Source organism: Akebia trifoliata, chromosome 15, assembly GCF_017979445.1.
Source record: "Akebia trifoliata isolate Shusen 1 chromosome 15, ASM1797944v1, whole genome shotgun sequence".
NCBI classification, from domain to species: domain Eukaryota; kingdom Viridiplantae; phylum Streptophyta; class Magnoliopsida; order Ranunculales; family Lardizabalaceae; genus Akebia; species Akebia trifoliata.
This window is the reverse complement of record NC_141389.1, coordinates 15,816,354-15,837,484: the sequence shown is the minus strand read 5'-3', so window position 1 is coordinate 15,837,484 and position 21,131 is coordinate 15,816,354. Positions and strand designations below refer to the sequence as shown.

Sequence of the window (21,131 nt, the reverse complement as noted above, 5' to 3'; positions counted from 1 at the left end):
AGGATAATGCTTGCATATAGGAAGTAGGAATAGAAACAACAGACAAGGAAAATGCAAATTGGAGAAATGAAGGTAACATCCGATGAAAAGACACAAAATCAGCAATTGAATGCTTAGTGCAAGATCTAGTACATTTCCGTAAAGTAATAGATAGATCACTAGAGGTAGGAGTAGATGCTAGTGGATGTGGAGGAACCTCAAGTGAAGTTGATGATGGATTTGGGGTTGGCAGAGAAGATGAAGGTGCTCAGAAATGAGTATGTTGATATACTTTAAGAGGCACATTGGAAGGATTACCTGTCGGAAGAATTGGAAGCTCAGGAAATGAGGAAACTGTAGGAGACAGCTTGCCTTAATAAGAAGACACAAGATTCAAATCAAATGAGGTAATGGCAGAAGAAAAATAAGGTGTAGCTTCAAAGAATGTCACATCAACACTTACGTAATAGCATTGAGCGACGGGACAATAACACTTATATCCTTTTTGTGTATGAGAGTAATCTAGAAAGACACTTGATGGATCTTGGGGAGAGTTGATCAAACCCAAGCTCAAAGGAGTGAACAAAACAAACACAATCGAAGACTTGAGGAGTGACAGCAAAATGATGTACTTAAGGATAAACCAGAGAGAAAGGTGATTGACCATTTAAAATTGATATTGGCATACAATTAATAAGATGATAAGCTGTAAGAATAGCATCACTCCAATAAGGCTTAGGCACATGCATCTGAAACATATGGTGCGAGTAATGTCAAGTAAATGATGAAGTTTTTGCTCAGCAATACTATTCTGTTGAGAAGTATTAACACAACTAGTCTGATGAATAATACCACTATCTGAACAAAAAGACTGAATAGAAGATTGCATGAATTATAAGATATTATCAGAGTGGATATTTTTCACAAGTTTGCCGAATTTGACTGAATTTTTTTTAATAAAAAGTAAGCAAAACATGAGGTAATTCAATAAGTAGAGCTATGTCATACGAGAATAATCATCCACAAACACTAAAAAGTAATGAAAATCAGATAAACTTTTATTCTTGACGGACCCCAAATATCCGTATGAATTACATAAAAAAAACTTGATTGACGATTCTCAGTATGACTAGGAAAAGAACTACGGGGATGCTTTCTTAATTGGCAAGTCTCACATTCCAAAATTGACACTAAACTCAACTTAGGAATAACATGACGTAAATTAGACAATGACACACGATCCAACCAATAGTGCCACTGAAGAGGTGAAACGGAAACACTCAAGGTAGAAGCAGGCACATCGCGCATTAAATAGTATAATCCATCTTTCTCATGTCCCACACCAATCATCTTCCTTGTCTTGAGATCTTGAAAGACACAATAAGAAGGGAAGAAGGTTATGGAACTTTGCAATGATTTTGTATGCTGATAATAGAAAGTAGATTAAAAGGAAAATCAGGGACCAAAAGAGTAGAAGATATAAGGAAAGATATGAGTTTGGAAAAATATCACATTTCCCAACTACATTACAAGTGGATCAATCAGCTAGTACAATGTGAGAATCAAAAGAATGGAAATTAGAAAAGAAACGAGATGTACCAAACATGTGAACACTAGTTCTTGAATCGATAACCCAAGATGAAGGAGACTTGGTTGCCATAAATGTGGGATTACCTGAAGTAGCCATAGTAGTTGTGGGTGGAGTAGGTCATGTAGTCAACTTCTGAAGAATTTCTCCCAACTGTGTAGTAAGATTAGGAAATACAGTGCTAGATGTAGTTTGAGAAATGGAATCAGTGGAACTTTGATGAGGTTCCTCTTGAGCCTGATTAACCCTAATAGGTTTACCCCATTTATCCCAACAAAACTGCTTAGTGTGGCCAATGTAGCCACAATTTGTACACGTCAATTCACCACCACAACCTCCTCTACCACGGCCACCACAGCTACGAGGAGAGTCAAATGAACCACTAGAAACCAATGATGTTGACTTTTTGAGAGTTGTAGAAGAGACACTCCCAAGAGAAGCACGTTGAAGACGAGAGAAGGCATTGACAACTATTGGTAAAGACTCACTAGTAAGAATTTGATCCTTCAAAGAAACATACTCTAGATTCAGGTTAAAGAGTAACTATGCAACCTGAAATTCTTCTCATTGCCTTTTCTGGGTCTCAAGGTCTATAGTGAAAGGCTGATATTGCTGAAGTCCTTCCCAAATACCCCAGAGAGAGCTATGATAATCACTCAACGATCTGTCTCCTTGTTTAGTAGTGAACATGGCCTCAAATAGATCATATACCCTAGAAATATTCTTTTCTTGAGAGTACATCTTGTATGGCTAGCTAGATCTATTTTGTTGTATCCAAATACATCACATTGAAGGAAATAGAGGGCTCTATACTGTTGCATAACCATGTCATAATCAAGGAATTATCACTTGCCAATCTTCATACCGTTAGTCATCCCGAGGAGGTGGATCCCAATAAAAAACCTTGATTTCTTTTTAGCACAAAGGAATTCTCGCACAGAGTGCTACCATGGGAGATAATTAGTGTCGTTGAGCTTGACAGAGGTGATTTGGGCACCAAAACCATCAGAAACCCCCAAATTTACCATCCAGGGAGGAGTAAATTGAAAATCCGCACAAAGATAAAAAAAATCTCAAAAAAATATAGAGTATCCTTTGGGATATTCTATGATATGCGGCTAGGGTTGAGAAGCCAATGAAACAATGATCAGAATAAAATCGCAAAACCCAAACTGAGATTTGGGCAAAATTTCAAACTATTGATCGAGAAGTCGATAATTATTATTATTATTTTTTTTTGCAGAAAACACTGTTCACATAGAAAACATTGTTGACGAGCACTATTAACGCGATAGTATTCACAGATTTTTTTTAAACTGAATTTTAGGCTTCAAAATTGTCTACCAATTTCCCAATCATTCATTAACATCTTAAACAATCTAGGTGCAAACAAACAAACGTCAAACACCTAATCCCCTTTTGGAACTAAGGCCTTAGGGTTTGGAAGTACCGGATTGAAGAGGGATTAAGAAAAGAAGAAAAATCAAGAAGATTTAAAGGTAGAAGTGCTCTAATACCATGTTAGAAGACTAGGGTTAAGGAGAGAAGGACGAACATAGAAAAGAGATTGAGTAGGTTTCTCCCAATAAGGTTCGGCCTCTCTTTTTTATTAAAAACATGTGGTTGGTTGTGTGGGCTTAAGTATTGGGCCCACACAACATTAAATAAGCCCTCTAATAGGGGGCTATTATTATTGACAAAGAAAAGCTTAGGTTTAAGCTTTGTAGTTGGTATTTCAATGGTTAGTGTGGAGGATATTTTTTATAGGGCACCAGGGTGTGACGTATCCAATTAGACCTTGGAAATCCAAGCTAGTTCATCCGAGTTCGAGTGATCTTGGGTACTTGGGGATGTGATCTGGAGTCTGGGCTCGAGTTTAATGAAAACGCACAGTGAAGCAACTCGATCAACTCGGATCCCTAAAAATTAGGGATTGGACGAAGTTAGAATTGGTTAGGATCTTGATAAGGGAGAATCTCGAAAAAGAATGGTTGAACAAGGACAAGATTTTGATTGGATCCATTATCCACCTACTAAATTGGATAAAGGTCAAATTGGTAAATGACATCTAAGGGTATCCTAGGGTTTCACCTCTATAAATGCATGGATAGAGGCACCAAAAGTATGATTTTTGGCCCCCAAATTATTACTCTACTACTTTTATTTGGTTAATCTGACTTGAGTGTCGGAGAGCTTGTGTTGCAGGCACACCTAGAAGCATAAGAGGTAAAGATGACGAGGCGTTGTTGCAGATCCCAAGGTAGTGCAAGTTTTTGCATCTACAATTTGGCATCATCCGTAGGAGTCGAACCCATGAGAAACCTTGAGAGGGGTGGATCATGATTGGTCAGGGGATCCTTTGATCATAAGGTGAAAATCAGCAAGGCCGTCGATTTGACCAACCGAGGTTAGAGTTTGATAATTGGAATAAAATATTTTCGTTTAAGGAAAACAGACCAGTTTTGATCTTGTGATAAGGAGGTGAGTTCCTGTAGGGATGGATCGTGATTAATATGGCATAAAGAATCTTATTGAGGCATTGGGACCCTCATCAATGATGATCGAGAATGAGGTTTTCATCATCCATGCGTTGGTTTAGGCAAGCATGTTATTGAGGCGGAATGGATGGTGGATTTGGCATCACTTCGCTGGAAAACCAAATCGTAGAACCACCGTCCAAGACAAATCTTGAGAGAAACTCTTATTTGGATTACAATTTCATGCTATTTGTGGATAAACCCAACGATTTCATTGGAGATCCATCTAACAAACTCGGTCTTAGATGGAAGTTCAAATCGATGATCAATTTTCCATGTTTGCGGAGCATCAATTCCCATATCTACCTCTGTTTGCAGCAAGAAACAGAAGATAAAGGTGATCAGGGGTAAATCTAGGGCTAATAAACCATGTGCTTTGATGTTAGTGAAAAATATTCATGGTGGTGATAGCAACAAGGATTAAACTCTCCCATGTGTTACGTGTACAACAAGAAGGTTAAGTGTTGATATCGCCAAGGCTTTAGGCAATATGACTAGGTTCGAAAAAACATGTTAATGGTTGTCCTGATCGATATGGATACAACAAGATTAGAAAAGTATTAATGGCGGTGATGAAACCACTATGTCAGGTACTCTTAACCTTTACACTTTTCTTTAAAGTTGATAACAATGAGGACGAAAAGGTTGAATAGATCATATGTGCATCATTTTTTATGAATATGAAAAAGTGAGAGTTTAGGTGCGTACCTATGGACATCAAGCATGATGTACATATACCCACATCTATAGATAGGAAAAGAAGGGTAAAGGATTAGTTTGGACGCATGTCATATACACCTTGATGTATGAGACCTTTTTTCCTGTTTAAATCCAAGTGCTTAGTAACATTGAAACAAATTGGATTTAAATCAATGCTTGGCATGCACTTCAGTTTTGATGTATAAATTTTACAAATTAAAAGGATAAGGAGAATGGTAGGAAGGGAATGGTTATAGGGGCATTGTTTTGGTGTGTCAATGCACTTCGATTTTTTTGTGTGTTGAACACCCACTTGGTAAAAGTATTTCGGAATTAAAATGTAAAATAAGGTAGGGCATCTCACGTATATCATTTTTGATGTGGATTAGACTCGTCAAGTCAAACAAGGAAATAAGGGCCTAACCCAAATCCAACTCGTTAAGCTGAATTTCTTGATTGTTGACTCAACCGAGTTAAACAATGTATCATAACAAGTCAATTAATAGTTTGGGGGATTAGTTTACACCCATAATAAGGGTCCCACGTAACCCAATTGTTACTTGAATTGACTTAGCATAAAAGTGACATGGAGGATAAGTACGAGTATGACTCAGTCAAGTCAAATTTATTATTTTGGGACTCTACTAAGTCAAGTTATTCGATCGAATTTTGTTTTATTTGAGAAATCGACCGAGCCAAGGGGCTGGATTGGATAAAGTAATTAAATTTATTATTAAAAAATTCGATTAAGTCATGCAATTCGATTTATCAATGTAGAAAATTAGATTATGGTTTATAGAAGAAAAGAGTTGAGAAAGTGGGAGGAGTCGAACATGACTCTCTCACTATGAACTGTGGTATATATAAAATTAGAAAACAAATAAAATTACGCATATGCCCTTATGGCTCATATATAAATACCGATATATCTAACACTCGCCCTTAAGCTGGAAAATATATATCATATAATCTCAGATTGTTACATAGAAAAGAAACCTTATCACTTCCCAACGACTTAATAAATAGATCAGCAAGTTGATTTTCAAACTTGACATACGTTGTGGCAATTTCACCACTCAGAAGCTTTTTACAAACAGAATGACAGTCCACCTCGATATGCTTTGTCAGGTCATGAAACACCGGATTGGAAGCTATATGCATGGTTGCATGGTTTTCACATAAAAGATTCAGAGGTATCTCTATTGTGAAACTAATCTCCTAGAGAAAATGTCTTAACCAAATTAGTTTACAAGAAGTATGAGACAGGACTCTATATTCAGCTTTTGTACTTGACCTAGCCCCATTGTTTGCTTCTTGTTTTTTCCATGAATCATGATACACGATTTTCTCTTATGAAGGTACAATAGCCTGTGGTAGACCTCCTGTCTAAGGGAAAATCAGCCTAATCTGTATCTGTATACTCTCAATTTGAGTATGACCATTAGGCTTGTACAACAAACTATGTCCTGGAGATCCCTTAGGTACCTCATAATATGCCAAGCAGTTTACCCAGTGTAGCATCCTAGATACTTCCATAAACTGACCCACAATGATAGCATGGGAGATGTCTAATCTTGTGATGGTGAGGTAATTCAACTTTCCAACTAACTTCCTATATCTACAAGGATCATCAAACATATTTCCCTATTCAACTGTAAGTTTTAACTTCTAGTTCATGGGGGTACTACTAGTTTGGTCCTAAGTAACCTTGTCTCTTTTAACAAATCTAGCACATACTTCCTTTGAGAGAGATTAATACCACGACTTGAACGAGCCACCTCAATACCAAAAAAATACATCAATTTTCCCAAGTCCTTGGTATAAAATTGTTGTTGAAGATAAAACTTCAACCTCTATATCCCATCAACATTACTACTAGTCTAAATAATGTCATCACATAAATTATCAGCAACACATACCCTTTTTCAGTTTCTGATAGAAAACTGAATGGTCTATCTGACATCGTATCATCCCAAATGTAAGAACCACATCATTGAATTTACTATACTATGCCCATGGAGATTGCTTCAAGCCATAGAGTGCTTTCCGAAGCTTACATATTTTACCAGTCTCCCCCTGAGCAATGAACCTTGGTGGTTGCTCCATATACACTTCCTCATGTAAATCACCATATAGGAATGCATTTTTAACATCTAACTGATACAAAGGTCAGTCAGACATAGCAGTTAATGCAATTAACATTCGAACCGAAGTAATTTTTCTAGTTAAAGAGAAAGTTTCAACATAATCAACTCCATAAGTCTGTATGTATCCCTTAGCAACTAACCAAGCTTTCAATCTATCAACCATACCTGTCCTCCATCCCGAGTGAGATAAGGCATCATGTAAATTCTTAAGAATAAAAATAGAAGAGATAGTGGAGATAAAAGAAGGATTGAAGGAGACAACGAAGCATAAGAAACAAAATTAGAGATAAGATGTTTAATAAAACAAGAACGGATACCTTTACAAATAGCGATAGGTAATTTACTAGAAGATGAAGCAATATTCATTACCTGAACAGAAGGAGGTACCGGTACAGGAAGTGGAGATGGATCTTCAAACAGCAAAGAAGTTGGTGCTAGCGGTACAGTAGTGATCCTCTTATGATAACCTCGAAGTTGTGGATCAGGATTGAGTTTAGAAGTAGGAACAGGAATAGGTAAAGAAATACTCTCTAATTTAACATCATTAGATGACCAAGTAGAGAAGTATGTAGACTCGAAAAATGTAACATCAACACAACCAAAGTGTTTGCATAATGTGAGACTATAACACCAGTAACCCTTTTGGGTATTAGAGTACCCAAGAAACACATAATTTAAACTCTTGTGATCTTTCTTGTCACGACTAGGACCCAAATGATGAACAAAACAGACACACCCAAAAACACGAGGAAGATGAAAAATAGGACGATCAGGAGATAAGATTTGATGTGGAGAAGTATCATCAAGGATTGCAATAGACATACGATTGGTGAGATGACAAGCAGTAAACACAGCCTCACTCCAATAATATTTGGGAACCTTCGTCTAAAACATTAGGGCACGAGCAACCTCAAGAAGGTGTCGGTTTTTACGTTCAGCTACCCGATTTTGTTGAGGGGTATGAACCCAAGATGATTGATAAATGATACCGTGAGTGATGCAGGACGATGAAACAAACTAAAATGATGGTTCTGAGATTACGAAAAAAATTATTTAATAAGAAAAGTCTAGTATATAGCCAACAAATAATTCTAGACAATGCTTTAAGTCTCACTAGTCTGAATTTAAAATATTAAATTGAGGGATCTTATGAAAGGTAGAACTTCTAACTAGCCTAAGGTATTAGTCTAACAATATCTAAGAGGATCTAGAAAATTAAGGTTCCTAAGGTTAGATCTAGGGTTGGAACAAGGATAGATTAATAAAACTAAGGATTTTAGGATCGTCTAAGCTTGTTGTAAATTATTAGACGACAAATAGGGATGATTTTGTAGTTAATTTAGGTCGACTAGATAAGGGTTTTTGGAACTGGTTTGGGCTGGGCAGCAACATGGTAGTTTTGGTATGGGTTTTGGTAGGTTCTAGTATGTGTAGGATCTCTAAAAAGATGTGGGTAAAGGCTCACTTAGGGTTTAGTAACAGAAAACTGTGAAAATAAGATAAAAAGAAGAAGAAAATTAGATTATACCTACAAACCAAAAAGACAATAGAAGAGAGATGATTCTTGCTCATCAAGATAATTGCCCCAACATTCAATATAGGAAAATCAGAGATTCTGTAAATTGTATTAAAAAAAACTCCATAAAATAACATAAAGATGACTTTAAATAGTAAAACTAAAACCCTAAAGAGAAAAGACCTAAGCTACCCTTAAGTAAAAGATAAATTATAAAAATTATCTAATTTTCGTAACTTTCTCTCTCCTAAAATTTTAAACCTTAAAAACTTAAATAAAAAACAACCTAAAGTTACTAAAATCCAAAATAGCCTCCTCCGTTTCCTTCTTCGAGATTAAAGCAACAAAAGTGTATTTGCTCCTGAATCAAAGACCCCATTGTGAAAGAAATCAGCCAAGACTGCCATTAGATCCGCCTTAACTACTTGCCAACACACTTTGATGAACCCCATTGAAAGCAATCTGGACTTGGAGCTTTATTTGAGCTCATCTCTTTGATAATCTTGAAAACCTCTTCCTCCTCGAATGGTCTTTCTAAGGACAAACATTGGTCCTCAGAAATGGTATCAAAAGATAAGCCATCTAGGAGAGGCCTAGACAAGTGCTCTTTTGAATACAAGTTCCTGTAATAGCCGCTATTCCCTCTCTAATTTTATCTTTGTCCAACTACCCCATTAATCTTCACCCTGTTATGGAAATTAGCCATCTTATGAAAAAAACTTGAATTCTGATCACCCTCTTTCAACCACTTTACCCAAGATTTTTGTTTCCAACACATCTTCTTTGACACTTACCTCCCGAAAACTTGTTTTCAAATTAACTCTGATAGTTTTCTCATAAATGGACAAACCCACACCTTCCTCTTTCAAATCAAGCGCATTTAATTGCCTAAGGTTGATTGTTTTGTTCAACAAGATCCTACCAAAAGTTTGCAAATTCCACACCTTCAATCTTTCCTTAAGGGCCTTTAGCTTGAGTCTGATCACAACATCCGGTCTTCCATGAAAAGAAAAGTCACTCCACCAACCTTGAATCAAATCCGCAAATCCTTCTTCCCTAAGCCACATGTTTTCAAACTGAAAAGGAATGGGATGGTTTCTTGGGATACCTAACAATAAATAAATTGGACAATGATCTGAGCACGGGTTTGGAATCGTTTCTTGAGCCAACAACCCGAGGAGATCCTCCCAATTACTAGAAACTATAAATCTGTCCAATCTACTTAAAAGTGGACTATCATGATGATTTGACCAAGTGTAAGTCTTCCCACACAACAGAATGTCAACCAACAAAGTTCTGTTCATAAAATCCCCAAACTTTCTCATCTTAGAACACATGCGAACACCACCCTACATTTCGAACAAAAATTTAATAACATTAAAATCTCTTCCCAAACACCAAGGTTTTCCCCAAAACGAACCAACATCTTCCAACTCTTCTCAAAACTGAGTCTGGTTTGCATCTAAGGTCGGCTCATACACTCTTAAAAACACCCCCCGCTAAGCCTCGTTGCCCTCTTATATTCTTTTTTTTATAACTATAATTTTATTGAGAGAAGAAAGCGGTACAAAGAAAGAAACAAAGGCGGTTGAGGTGACCAACCAACGAAAAAAAAAAAAACCCTAACTATCACACATGGCAGGCCACAATTTCCACCAAAAGAACAGAAGTTCTAAAATACTTAGATTGAGCTCTTGTTAACAACATCCTCCTCCAATTATCGGTCTTTTGGAGTAGTTGGTTGGTTAACAACATCCTCCACCAGTTATCTCCCTCATCGTTAGATCCTGAATGATTTAATGAGAGTGAAGAAAAGTGATTGAGCAGTTTAAAGATTTTGTATGCTTACCAACAAAAAGGAAACTAACAAAAAATTTGGGAATAAATAGAACTGAAGACAACTTAATAGATTCACAAGGGGGAGTAGATCCTTGTCTAAAACCTAAGGTTCCATCTGCTAATGTGATAAATGAATGAACAGTAGAATCAAGAAAAATGGAGAACACACCTGACTATCCAGTCATATGATATGAAGCTTTGGAGTCAATAACTCACAGAGTAGTATGATGAGTAGTGAGGTAAACATTAACTGATTTAATGAAGGTAGCAGTAGAGGAACTTGGTGTACTAATCGAAAGCAATTGTCTCTAAATAAACATAAATACTCTTCACGGGGGATCACAATCGACTCTCATATAGGATTGGTAGAAGGTTTTTCAATACTGTTGTCTGAGTTCTTCGCATCTGATGATCTTCAGTAGCATATATACCTAATTGGCCCCACACAGGCTTATCCTGAAGATCCCAACACTTGTCAACTGTATGACCCATCAGACCGCAATGCATAAATTTTCGGTTACCTCTACCTTGGCCTCCTATGTCATGACTCTACCTCGAGTTATGTGACCTCTTGTCTGCTCTACCCAGTGATGATACCAATGCTAATCTAGCACTAATATCTATCCTAGTATGACTCCTTATGGATGTTCACTACAAACGTGTGTATACATCTGCAATTGATGGGACATCACTACCTCCTGGGGTACTTTGAGCTCTGATTAGCTCATACTTATGACCAAGTCTTGACAATAGTCTAGCAACATGAAACTCTTCTCTTTGACATTTCATGATCTCCATATCAATGAAAAATGATTGGTACACCTTTAATTCTTCCCACATACCCTTTAAGGTAGAATAGTACTCTCCCAAGGACTTATCTCCTTTCTGGACATTAAAGAGGTCTTGATATAATTAGTAAATCCGACTAATATTTTTATTAGATGAGTACTCCTTCAATGTCTCTCAAATTTCCTTGGAAGTATCCAAGAACTTAACATAGGAACTAATAAAGCCTTCCATACTATTTCATAGCCATATCATAATTTGGGCATCATCACTTACCCATACCCTATTTGTTGCAGAGTCTTCCTGTGGCTTTTCCATTGTAAGAAACATCTCCTTTTCACATGTCAAGAAAACTTCAACATATTGGGCTCATTGGAGATAGTTTGCACCATTTAATTTGATGTTGGTAAGTTGAATATTACCAATATCACTATGGGACGTAACTCCAAACTTGGTTTCCATAATAATGAAATTTAGTAGATGAAATATGAAGAAATTGGGGGCCGCAAATTTCTGAGATATCTTCTAAATCAAATATCTACACCAAGCAATCAATTCTAACACTGGTAAGGTAACTTTCAACACAATGCACACAGTCCCTTTTCAGTTTCCAACCCATTTGACCATCAAGGACACTTTGGTAAAAGGCAAACAAAGTCATTCTTTGTGGTTTTCTTGCAATTAAGTTGAACTTGTGGTATGTGAACTATTATATCCCAAGGGTCTCCAAAGGCCTATAAATAGAGGCGGCTCCCAAGGCAAGAGACCAAGTTTCCTTCCTAAAATTTTGTCCAATTTCTCTACTTGAGAGCTTCCAAGACCCCAAAAATCTATCCAAACTTAATCTCAAATCTTTTGGAGCTAAGTCTTAAAGATCGAAGTAGAAGAAGAAGAAGGACAAGGTAGGAAAGGTGTTTTAATTCTTTTATTGCTTAATTGCATTTCCCCCTTCCCATTTCTACCCCCACTCTTGTTTTCTCTTTTTTGCATTAGGACTGTCCTAAATAATCTAAGCCACTATCTTATCTAGGAAAATGTGATGGAATGGGAATAGGAAGAAAGGGTGAATAAGAACCTCTATGACCTTTTTAGAACCCAAGCATGTAGTGTAATCCATACCCACATTCATGTAGTTTAAGCATTCCCAATGATAAGGAAATTGAGGAGTATACCCTCTATGAGGTGATCCCCATGCCTTCGAGTTCACAATAAGCTCCTTAAGAGCAATTTTGCATATATCATGTAGTTCAAGTCATACAAAATATTTCATCATTCAATTAATCTAGACTTCATATTGATAGGGGGTGGAGCTAGGATTTTCTTGTAGTGGGGGCAAACTATAGTTGCCTTGCCTAATAAGATTCAAGAATATGAAAATTCGTGGTTTTGAGGAGAAAATTCATGGGTTTTTCTTAGAGGTTGTAAAACATTTAAGTCACTTCTTATTAGTCTATGAGAGAAAACCTAAGTCAATGGCTAATGTCATCAGTTGGGGTGGGAGCAACTACCAAATATTAACCAAATAGAAGGGTTCTAATAAACCCAAAATCTTGAGTGGGGTGAGGGCAACTGCCAAATTTTGTGGAGGCAAACTCAAAATATATCAAATTCTAAGGAGGATAATGTAATTTAAAAAAAAAAAAATTGGATGGGCAAGTATCCCCGTTGTAAATCAGCCCCAGCTTGCGATAGAGGAAGGAATCGCAGTCCTTCTTGGGTTCTTGGTTTTTTCAGTGGGACCAAAATCAGACTGAATGTGTTGGTGCTACCTAAAGGTGATGGTGGGAAGGACTGGTTGATGGTGGCAGAGGTAGTACTTGATGTCCTTCCGGTCCATCTCAGTAGAAAGCCTCCAATCATCACCACCAGGAGCTGCTGGATGTAGATATTTAACAAACCAAATGGAGATCTTTCTAGCAGAGTCGTGCTTAACAACATCAACATCCTTTATTCGAAGAATTTGGGGGTTTAAAGTAATTTGAGGGCTGCAGTGGTTATTGAGAAGTTTCAAATGAATTTACATTGGCCACAGTGGGTAGACTAACTGCTAGATCCTGTTAATTGTCCAAATCCTTTGATATCCATTTGTTTGAGACTATGAAGGCCATCTTTGTTGATATAGAACTCAAAGAGTCTTTGAGCTTTGTAATATTGGCCCCATGAGTTACAGAAACAAAGATATGGATGCAGCCATGGAGAAGAATTCAAAGGTTAAAGGGAACTTCTCTGAGGCAAGCACAGAAAAAAAAAATGGCACAATAAGAATCAGTCAAGAGATGTAGGTGAAAAGAAGTCCAGAAAAGCAGCATTTTTAGGAAATCTGAGATTACTCGTAATGTGCATCAAGTAGAGTACATTGATGGTGTGAAGTTTTACTGTTTAAAAGCCTACAAATCACCAGGGTAGGCATGCAGTCAGACAGATCCTGCTATATCCCTTGCAGGACTTAGAATCTTGCCAATCTACAGGTTTTGGATTCAAGAGAAGTCTCAATACCTAGGCCATTAAGAGAGCCAAGTCATTGTAATCAACTTGACGGAGAAGATGTCCCAAGGCATCATAAAGAGGCATCTGGAAATAAAACAAAGAACGAGGATACTAGTGATAATTTTTTAAGTCCTAGGGGGAGGTCAATTAAAATCTTTCCTCCCAGCCCTGATGGTGCAGGAGCTCGGCTTATTGATCAAAGCTCTAAACTCCAATTGAAATATAATGTGGTTCTAGCATGACTTGACGCTCCAATAAGGGGGGCTCTTGGTTGGGTTCTTACTAGTGTTTATGGTCCACAAGAAAAGGTTTGTGGGACCTTCTTTGTTGCATTGGAGATGATTTCAGTGTCATAAGATTCTCATACGAGAAAGAAAAAGGTGAAGCAAGGTTACAAGAAGCATGAAAGATTTAGTGGATTTCATGACTCATAATGAGTTTGATATTCCATTGAAGAGGACCAAATATACTTTTTCGAACCATCAAGAGAATCTTGTAATGTGTTGGTTTACCACTAGCTAGTGAAGTTAATATCCGGATGTGGATAAAGGCAAAAACAGATAGAATCCTTTATTAAATTTGAGTTGATGTGGTTTCAAGAATGGTGATCTTCCTTCGAGTTTGTTGGAAAAACTTTATACTGTAGAACATGTAGGTTTCACTTAAGTAACCATCACTCTACTTGGGTTTTGGAGTTGTCACCATTCACGAAACTTTAAGGTATAAATGGTCAACCAAAATTCTTGTCTTTGAAAGTGACTCCGAAACTAGTCTTAACCGAGAGATTCGGGTAAGGAGATTCAATTGAAGGATGGGGAGGGTGTTAGCACCCCATCCTACCCACCAAGTTGGTGGTTACCTAGGTTTGACCAAATGTGAAGAATTAGATTTTTTTTTTGAAACACTTTTTTGGTTATTGAGATGATAATGCATACATGATTGTATATGCATGAGTCTTAAGTGAACGTGTGTATTTGGAATAAATGGAATGGTCTCACTAGTTGAGATTTTTTATGTTTGCTTAGAGTTGGGAATGCTTAGCCATTAAGATAGTACTCAAATCCTCCTAGCATTTTTATGGTGATGAATGCTTAATGGAAATATACCCAAAATCGGGTTTGCATTTTGTAAATAAGAATTCTAGAGACCTTCTTGAATGGGAATGCTCTTCTGTAATCTTTACCATTTTCATGCCTAAACTATACAAATGTTTGGAGTGGATGTATGCGAAACGTTCCCAAGGAACTTATTATGGACTTACGAATGTAGGGGATCACCTCATGAGAGGGTATACTCCCTAACCTTATTTGTTTTTGACAAGTAAAAAACTTTATTGAAAAGTGGGAAGTTCTCAACTTTATTGGCACTTAGATTAAGGGTGGTGACTCCCTAACCTTATTTTGGTAATATACAGGGGCGGATTTACAGTGGGGGTAATGACCTCCACAAATTTAAAAAAAAAAAAAAAAAATTACATTATTCTTCTTAGAATTTGATATATTTTGAGTTTGCTTCCACAAAATTTTGGTATTTACCCCCACCCCACTCAAGTTTTTGGGTTTATCATAACCCTTCTATTTGGTTAATAGTTGGCAGTTATTCCCTCCCCCACTGATGGCATTACCCCTTGACTTAGGTCTTCTCTCATAGACTAATAAAAAATGACCTAAATGCCCTTTCCTACAACCTCTTAAGAAAAACCCATGATTTTTTTTCCTCAAAACCACTCATCTTCAAGTTCTTGAACCTTATCAGGCAACTATAGTTTGCCCCCGCTACAGGAAAATCCTGGCTCCATCCTTGCCTGCAAGAAGTGATATATGCTGCTGTGTGGTTTACCTAGTGAACTGGTTACACTTGCTTCAATTTGGTTCCGTTCTGCAACATTTTGGTGCACCATCGAGCCATTGCTACTGGCAACACCGGAAGTCTAGATCCTTTTATGTGATTGTTTCTATAATATCTTTATTCCATTTGATTGCACAATCGAAAGAGTTGTGTTCCCACAGCAAACACTCCTTTTCTTCCCAGATCCTTGCATCTCATAGCATGGAGGCCACTTCTAATGACTATTCAAGGCAGAAACCACGAAGAAAAGTCTATAAAAGTAGCTTCAATGTATGCAGTACTGAAGATTAGGAAGTTTAAAAAAAAAAGAAAAAATTGTGTAGCATTTACTTCAAAATTTTTGAAAGGTAGTGAAGTGCTTAACTGTTTGGTTGTAGGTCTAATTGCAGTGGTTCTGAATCAATGATTTGTATTTTAAGCCTCACATCTGATTTGGTTGTTTTTTTTATCAGTCTTGTTCGCTTCTCAGCATGTGGAGTTGGTGGTTTGCTTCTTTTATGTGGTCTTATTGTACTCTCATGGATTGACCAAGATGATGCAAGGCACAGTTTTGGACACAGTGGGGGTATGTTTCATTTTCTGTCATACATAGTAACAAGTGTATAAGAAAAGTCAGTCTGGTCATGATAGGGAATTTTCTATATTATGCTGTACATGTGATGTATTTTTGTAGTAGTCAACCTTCTCCTGAATCCTACCTTTGGGATCTTCTGTTCTAAACGTCAACCTGTCTTGACCAAGACATTCCAAAACAATCCAAATTATTCCTGAAATGTCTAGTTTTTCAGGGCCAATGTTTTGTTCTGGTCTTTGCCAAAACTGAAATATCTCAGCCAAAATATTCGGAGACGGTACAAAACTTTAAGCTATGGTCGAGTCTTCCAATTGGTTGATAATTGGCCTAATCAATCTCCTGGGTGGGATACATCCGATTGATAGTCCTAACCATAGTAACGAAGTTGGTGTTTGGGAATAGTTTGGCAAGAGAAAGCTTCGGAAAAAATCGGCAAAGGATCGATAAAATTGGGAGAACATCGGATAAATTCAAAAATTAAAAATAATTTATATTAGTATAAAAATTGTAGTTGATATATTAAATGATAAATAACACTTAAAATGAGCTAAAAAAAAACAATTTATGATTTTTTTTTTCAAAAAATTATCTATTTAATCGTAAGTTTTTGAAAAATCCCCGAAAACTTCACTTTTTTTTGAAAAATCTTGATTTAATCGACAGCTATTAAATCATGATTTTTTTAAAAAAAAATCTCAGATTTTTGTCACTATGGCCCTAACTGACTAATATATTCTTCTTTATTTATGTATCATTCTGACGGTGCATGAAAGAGCTTATAAGCAAAATTGTGAGGCTGTTATAATGGCATCTCTGCAGGCTTCATTTGTCCCTTTGTGCCGCTTCTACCAGTTGCTTGCATTCTCATTAACGTCTACTTAATGATAAATCTTGGGTGAGTAGCCGAACTGGCTTATTTCTTTTTCTTTGGTGGGACTTAACCCTGCTCAGCATCTAACATATTTATTTATATATTTTTCCAAACTTAGAGCTGGAACATGGATCCGTGTTTCGATATGGATGGTATTTGGAGTGTTTGTTTATGTATTTTACGGGCGAACCCATAGCTCGCTATTGGATGCACTTTATGTGCCGATAGCACATGCCGACGAGATCTACCAGAGGAGGTCTTCAGAATATGTTGCCTAGAAGAAGAAAAACCACCCAGACCTATGATCAATGCCACGATGCCAGGGAGGGCAGACCAATCCATATCTTGTTGGTGTGTGCCCTTGTTGTATCTTCTTAATACGTAGCAGGACTCAACTGAAATCATCCTCTCTGTTGTATAATAAGTTTAAGATGTTAATAGCATTGGGGTGGGACTGAGCTATTGAATTCTTATTTGGAAAATATGTAAATAATTTTCCTCACCATCACCATCGCATGTGAAACCTTTAAAACCAAATGTGTAAATAACTTGTTTAAGATGTTTAGTAGCATGGATGGGGTGGGCTGAGATATTGGATTCTTATTTGAAGAATATATGTGTAAGCCTTGATTCTGTGAGACGGTGAATGACCTTTCTTCACCCATTCTTGCAGAAAAGGAACACAAGGTGTGTGAAAAAGAAAAACCCTAACCTCGTGTTACGACCTCAAATAACAGTTAACCTCTGGTGGCTGATTTATATGAGAACTGATGGTGACATACACTCCTCTTCAGTTCATTGAGACATCTCCAACAACATTGACAATGGAAAATGTGAGATTGATCCAAGTTGTATGTTTTATTGTGTCATGAGTGATAAGATGAGGGTGTTCTTTTTGGAAAGATAATGGTTATCAATTCAAGGGTAGGATGATATGGTCCTTTTTCTTCTTCCCAGCCATTAATGATATATGGTTCGTTCTGTTAGCGATAGAAAAATTGGAATGAAAGTTTTCTGATGATTCTTTCATTAACTCATGGACTTAAATACGTCTCTCAAGTGACTTAGCCCACTATTATTGGATAGTTACTCCACAACCCCATTGACTTTTACAACTACCTAAAACCACCAATGATTGATCAATCAATAATATAAAATAAAAATAAAAAAAAAGTAAAAAAAACAACATAACTGACTTACCTGGATAAACTGCAACTCAATCTAACTAAATACAACTAACAACCTTCAACATCTTTACTTTTAAACAGCTGCCCCACTTACTATTTTGACTGATAGAAACTGTATTGATGCTGGCCTGGGTGATTATGGTTAGAGATGGTAACGATGCAATCTTCTACCATATATGTTGTTTGACGTTGTTGACGATCTAGATCTGATACGGAGGCAGTAATGATGCAAGTTTCTTCCCAAATGATCCGAGGAACACATACCAATCGATATGATCCTAGATCAAATAAAGAATAAAATTAGAGATTCATCTTATTAGACTTGGTCCGATTCGGCAATCTCCTAAACCCATAAGGACTTTTGATTAATTTTATCTTTACTTTTAAATCAGAATACAAAAGAAAAAAAATCATAATTTAACCATGATCCAAATATAAGTTTATTTTAAATTTACTCTAATCCAAATTTAATAAAATCCTTAATCTGAATCCTAATCAACTAACAATACTACTATATGTAGCAAGGCCTATCCTATTATCTAGGTACGTAACACTCATATTTTTTTTTGGGACAATGACGATAAAGGCCTATTTTTTTAAAAATATATACCGAAAAGTCCCCTCTTAAAGAATATGGACCATTTATAAAACTTTAATAGTCTAGAAAAGACTTTTTAAACAATTTTTTCAATAAATACCAAAACGACCTTTCAACTGTTTTTTAATACTTTAAGGTATATATGAAACTCAGAACTTACGCTAAAAATCAATTGATGATGATCATGTTCAGCCTCAATCGTCCCCATCATAAAACTAATACAATTTTATTTGACTCGTTTAAGTTGCCTCACGAGTAATCAAGTTGACAATGGAGATTGGAGCGTTAAGCCAATACTTTGAATATTTAAATTTATATTCATCTATTTTAGTGCTTGAAATTAAAAAAATTTATTGGTCGACCTACACAGTAAAAATCAATTGATCATGATCATGATCATCCTCATCTTCATCATTATCTCTGTCATCGTTGTTAAGAGGGTTTAAGATGATCAGTTTTATGAATAAAAAATAAGGGTTTTTTTTTTTATTATTTTAATTATTTTTCCTTTATCAATTTTAAAACATAAAAGGTATCTCAAATGTTCACCGAAACGTGGATCTCTTAAATAAATTATGGTTGCAATTTGTTGAGATGGTAATTATGATATTTTTCTTAAAAATTATTTCAAAAAGTCATTCTTAGACTAATGTTTTATAGAGTGAGTCATAGATGGACCATATTCTTTATGAAGGGTACATATTTTTAAAAACATAGGCCCACTCAGGCATTGTCCTAGTTTTTAGTGAGAGATAAGAAATGGGAATTAGTAAAGTTCTTACAATTAAATTAGATGCAAATCACAAATCACTTGTACTACATAAAAAGAATATTTTTAAGAGAATGTGCTGACTTGGATGTGTGCAAGTTTGTTTGTGCGAGATCTCATTGTCCCACCCGTAATTAATTGGGCCAAATGCACACGAGTTGGGCTGAATGTATGGACATACAGATTTTTTTATCCCAATTATGCGAGGCTTGGCATGATAATTAAACAAATTGGGCTTGGGTTAGGTCATTAGATCCAGTCCAATTCATTGACAACCTTAGCTCCTTCCTTATCTCTGCTTGCTACATGTTTACATCTTATTAAAATGTAATCCGACATGATCATACAAAGTACAAACACTAAAGATACGGGCTGAGCGCTTAGCTGAAACATAACGGTTACTCTATGAAAGATAGTGTCATTAATGATCATAACTCTTAAGCAATAAGCATATGCATGAGTAAAGGAAAGAACAGTTACAAACGAGACCTTAAAAGATGACAAACTCCACCATGGAGAGGGATCAAATTTGGAACTCTTTTATTCTTTCTATTTTGATATGTAGCTTCTTTGATCATTGACTTGATTGTCAGAAACTCATAGGCTGGTTCTACATTGGTGTCTTTGTAGGTCGAGCAGCCAAAGAAGATGGCCAAAATTTGACCATCTTACCAAAGAAGAAGAATAACAAACTATCAAGGAATAAACATCCATCACAATACAAATCTTGATGAGTGAGCAATCCGAAAAATAACCAACATCATTTAGAACCGACCATGGGAAGGAACAAAAACCCACTAGTTCCCCTAAATTTTCACCCTCCACTAGTCACTTATCTATTGAAGATTTTCTATGTACTTGAAGCAAAAATTCTAAATCCAAAAATTAGATTGTAGAATGTGAAGCTTGGAAAGAACTTATCGATTTTGATGTGACTAAAGCAAAAAGAGCCGTTGTCCTTAAAACCAAATTTGTGCCCCTTTAAGATGATACCCACACTACTAGAAAAGAGACTTATACCGACAGTTAGATCCGTTGCTAAATCCACACAAGTCCGTCGCAGAATATTATACCGACGGATAGGTTTGGAGTTGGTTGCGTCGGTATTTGTTTTAGCGACGGGATAATAAAATTACCGTCGCTGTATCCCTTTTTTTCGGAAAAAATTTTGTGCGGAAGTTTTTTTTTCATCAATTGTTTACATATTTACCGACAGTATTTGCCGTCGCTATATGTTTTTCTGACAGACTTTGTAAGTCCATTGGTAAATGATATTTTGTGAAAAAAAAAAAATCGAAATGCCAGCCCAGCCCTATCCCCACCCCACTGTAAATTAAATTCTCTCCTCAAATTCACACGCCTCCAGGAGCTAATGCATTGCTGTCCCCAAACACATAAAACAAGCTATGCTAATGCACTGCTATCCCCAAACACAGCATTACCCACCAGAGACAAGCACTGCTGTGACACATTATGGGTTCCATATCGATTACGCCTTCTAAAACCTTCACCACCATTAGCATGGATGGCCTTAAATTGCAAGCACCTTGTAAACACCAAATGACACATTATGTGACTCTGCGTTCCCCATGGTGGGAACATATAATAATATATATACAGGCAGACCAATCAATTTTGCACCATGTGAGCACAGGATAATAGATAATCAAGTTTCCAGGTAAATTTATATTCATTCTAGCTGTTTT

General features: G+C 36.5%; 1 protein-coding gene across 3 annotated transcripts in view; it reads left to right on the top strand.

Annotated features, from left to right (window-relative positions):
• Window positions 1–17,821, top strand: part of LOC147384431 (cationic amino acid transporter 2, vacuolar-like) — a 40,612-nt gene extending 22,791 nt beyond the window's left edge. For 2 of the 3 annotated variants that reach the window (XM_086425594.1, XM_086425592.1), the window contains 3 exons: window positions 15,879–15,991; window positions 16,820–16,895; window positions 16,990–17,509. In XM_086425594.1, the coding sequence (XP_086281720.1) occupies window positions 15,879–15,991; window positions 16,820–16,895; window positions 16,990–17,149 (349 nt within the window). In that variant the 3' untranslated portion in view covers window positions 17,150–17,509. Of the gene's footprint in view, window positions 1–15,878; window positions 15,992–16,819; window positions 16,896–16,989; window positions 17,510–17,544 lie in introns of those variants that run through there. The other variant, XR_015172632.1, reaches the window with a different exon arrangement.
• Window positions 17,822–21,131: the final 3,310 nt, after the last annotated feature.